Source organism: Acipenser ruthenus, unplaced genomic scaffold, assembly GCF_902713425.1.
Source record: "Acipenser ruthenus unplaced genomic scaffold, fAciRut3.2 maternal haplotype, whole genome shotgun sequence".
Taxonomy (NCBI): domain Eukaryota; kingdom Metazoa; phylum Chordata; class Actinopteri; order Acipenseriformes; family Acipenseridae; genus Acipenser; species Acipenser ruthenus.
The window spans coordinates 1-2,500 of NW_026708418.1; the positions used below are offsets into that span (position 1 = coordinate 1).

The 2,500-nt window shown below is 55.2% G+C and overlaps 1 protein-coding gene across 1 annotated transcript in view; it reads right to left on the minus strand.

The window, feature by feature from the left end:
- Positions 1-105: 105 nt before the first annotated feature.
- Positions 106-2,500, minus strand: part of LOC117969545 (ADP-ribose glycohydrolase MACROD1-like) — a gene marked incomplete at its 3' end in the record, with an annotated part of 46,904 nt that continues 44,509 nt past the window's right edge. The window contains exon 5 of the mRNA XM_059021098.1: positions 106-222. Coding sequence (XP_058877081.1) covers positions 106-222 — 117 coding nt within the window. The remainder of the gene's footprint in view (positions 223-2,500) is intronic.

The following is a 2,500-nucleotide window of genomic DNA, read 5'->3' on the forward strand; positions in this document are numbered from 1 at the left end:
ATAAAACACCACGCTGTCCATCACAATTAAAAACAAAATAATAATAATAATAATAATAATAATAATAATAATAATAATAATATTAATAATGTAATCCGCACTCACACTGGGCTGGCAGTCGGTACCCGCTGGTCAGTTTGGCGTCTCCCGTCTCGCACCCCCCCAGAGAGGCACACTGCTGTCTCAAGAGAGGACCCGCAGAGCGATGGATAGAACCGTCCACTGAGAGAGGAGGGAGGAGAGGAGAGAGAGAGAGATGTTCAGTATTTCTGTCCATTTGCTGCATTGACACTTCTCTCGCACAACATTATTCAAACTGAAAACCCTCTATCCCTCTCCCCCTCCCCCTCTCCCACTCTTCCTCTCCCTCCTGCTCTCTCCCTCCTCTCTCCTCTCCCTCCTGCTCTCTCCCTCTCCCTCCTCTCTCTTCCTCTCTCTCCCCCTCCCCCTCTCCCCCTCTTCCTCTCCCTCCTGCTCTCTCTTCCCTCCTCTCTCCTCTCCCTCCTGCTCTCTCCCTCTCCCTCCTCTCTCTTTCCTCTCTCTCCCCCTCTTCCCTCTCCCCCTCTTCCTCTCCCTCCTGCTCTCTCTTCCCTCCTCTCTCCTCTCCCTCCTGCTCTCTCCCTCTCCCTCCTCTCTCTTCCTCTCTCTCCCCCTCTCCCTGTCTCCCTCCCCCTCTCTCTCTCCCTCTCTCCCTCTCCCCATGCTTTCGCTCTCTCTCTCCCCCTCTCTCTCCTTCTCTCCCTTCCTTGATGGGCTTGTGAGTCCAGCACACTCTCAACTGAGAACCACTTGAAAATCATCACAATTCAAACAGGAAAGAGAGATCCAGTCAAGCCTAGTAATAAACCCGGCTAAACTGGTAAAGGCAGATAATAAGCGCAGGGGGGGGGGTTGAGCTCAGCGCAGGCTTGCTGGTCTCACTGGTTTGAGGAGCGGGTTGTGATGCAGTCCCTCCCAGCTGCAGACTAACTCCCCGGGGCCTCGTTACGAGCCGAGGTCAACAGCCAGCCAGCTGTGAAAACAAACAAGCGAGGGGGCCCGGCACAGCTCGTTAAGAGAGAGAGCTCGTTAACGAGATCAGACACCTGAGACAGGCCACCTGGGAGCCACGCTGCCCCCTGGGAGGGAGACTACGAGAAACCGAGTCAAGCAGACCAGCGTCTGGGCTCCAGTGCCTTCATCAGTGTTATTATTGAAACTAGAAGAGACCGGGTCAAGCAGACCAGCGTTTGGGCTCCAGTGCCTTCATCAGTGTGATTATTGAAACTAGAAGAGACCGAGTCAAGCAGACCAGCGTTTGGGCTCCAGTGCCTTCATCAGTGTTATTATTGAAACTAGAAGAGACCGAGTCAAGCAGACCAGCGTTTGGGCTCCAGTGCCTTCATCAGTGTTATTATTGAAACTAGAAGAGACCGAGTCAAGCAGACCAGCGTTTGGGCTCCAGTGCCTTCATCAGTGTTATTATTGAAACTAGAAGAGACCAAGTCAAGCAGACCAGCGTTTGGGCTCCAGTGCCTTCATCAGTGTGATTATTGAAACTAGAAGAGACCGAGTCAAGCAGACCAGCGTTTGGGCTCCAGTGCCTTCATCAGTGTTATTATTGAAACTAGAAGAGACCGCGTCAAGCAGACCAGCGTTTCAGGTGGGGACAGTGTTATAATGCTGAAGGAACGCTGGTTTGCTTGGCTGGGGGAAGCTGTGGACTTGGGGCTGGTTATTTGTCAGTTTCATGGATTCGTGGCGATGGATCACAGTTAGCTGACCGCGGCGAGGGGGGGGGGGGGGGGGGGGTGGGGGGGTGGAGCCTGATTTACGATGCTGAGGGCTGCTTTCGCACTTCTTAAGTAAATAAACATTAATTTAGTGCTGTCGTGGCTGCTGGCGCTGACCCCCCCCCCCTCCCTCTCCCCCTCTCTCTCAGTCTGTCTGTTTGAAGAGGGGATGAGTTTCTGTAGCGGCCAGCACAGCGCATTAGAGCCCCGATCGATGAGTCAATAAATCAACTGAACTGCTTCACCCCAGAATCACCGCCAGAGAATCAATGAGACTGCATCGCCCTCCTCCCTCACTCCCTCACTCCGTCCCTACCCCCCTCCCTCCTCATCCCTCTCTCTCCCTCCTCCCTCCCTCCCTCTCCCTTCCTCCTCCATCCTTCCCTCACTCCCTCACTCCTTCCTCCCTCCCTCCCTCTCCTTCCCTCCCTCCATCCCTCACTCCCTCACTCAGTCCCTACCTCCCTCCTCATCCCTCCCTCCCTCCCTCTCCTTCCCTCCCTCCATTGCTCCCTCTCTCCCTCCTCCCTCCTCATCCCTCTCTCTCCCTCCTCCCCTCCCTCCCTCTCTCCCTCCCCCTCCATCCATCCCTCACTCCCTCACTACCTCCCTCCTCATCCCTCCTCCCTCCCTCCCTCTTGCTCTCCCCTCCCTCTCCCTTCTCCCTCCCTCCCCCACTCCCTCTCCCTCTCTCTCTCCTTCTCTCCCTCCCTCTCTCTCTCCATCTT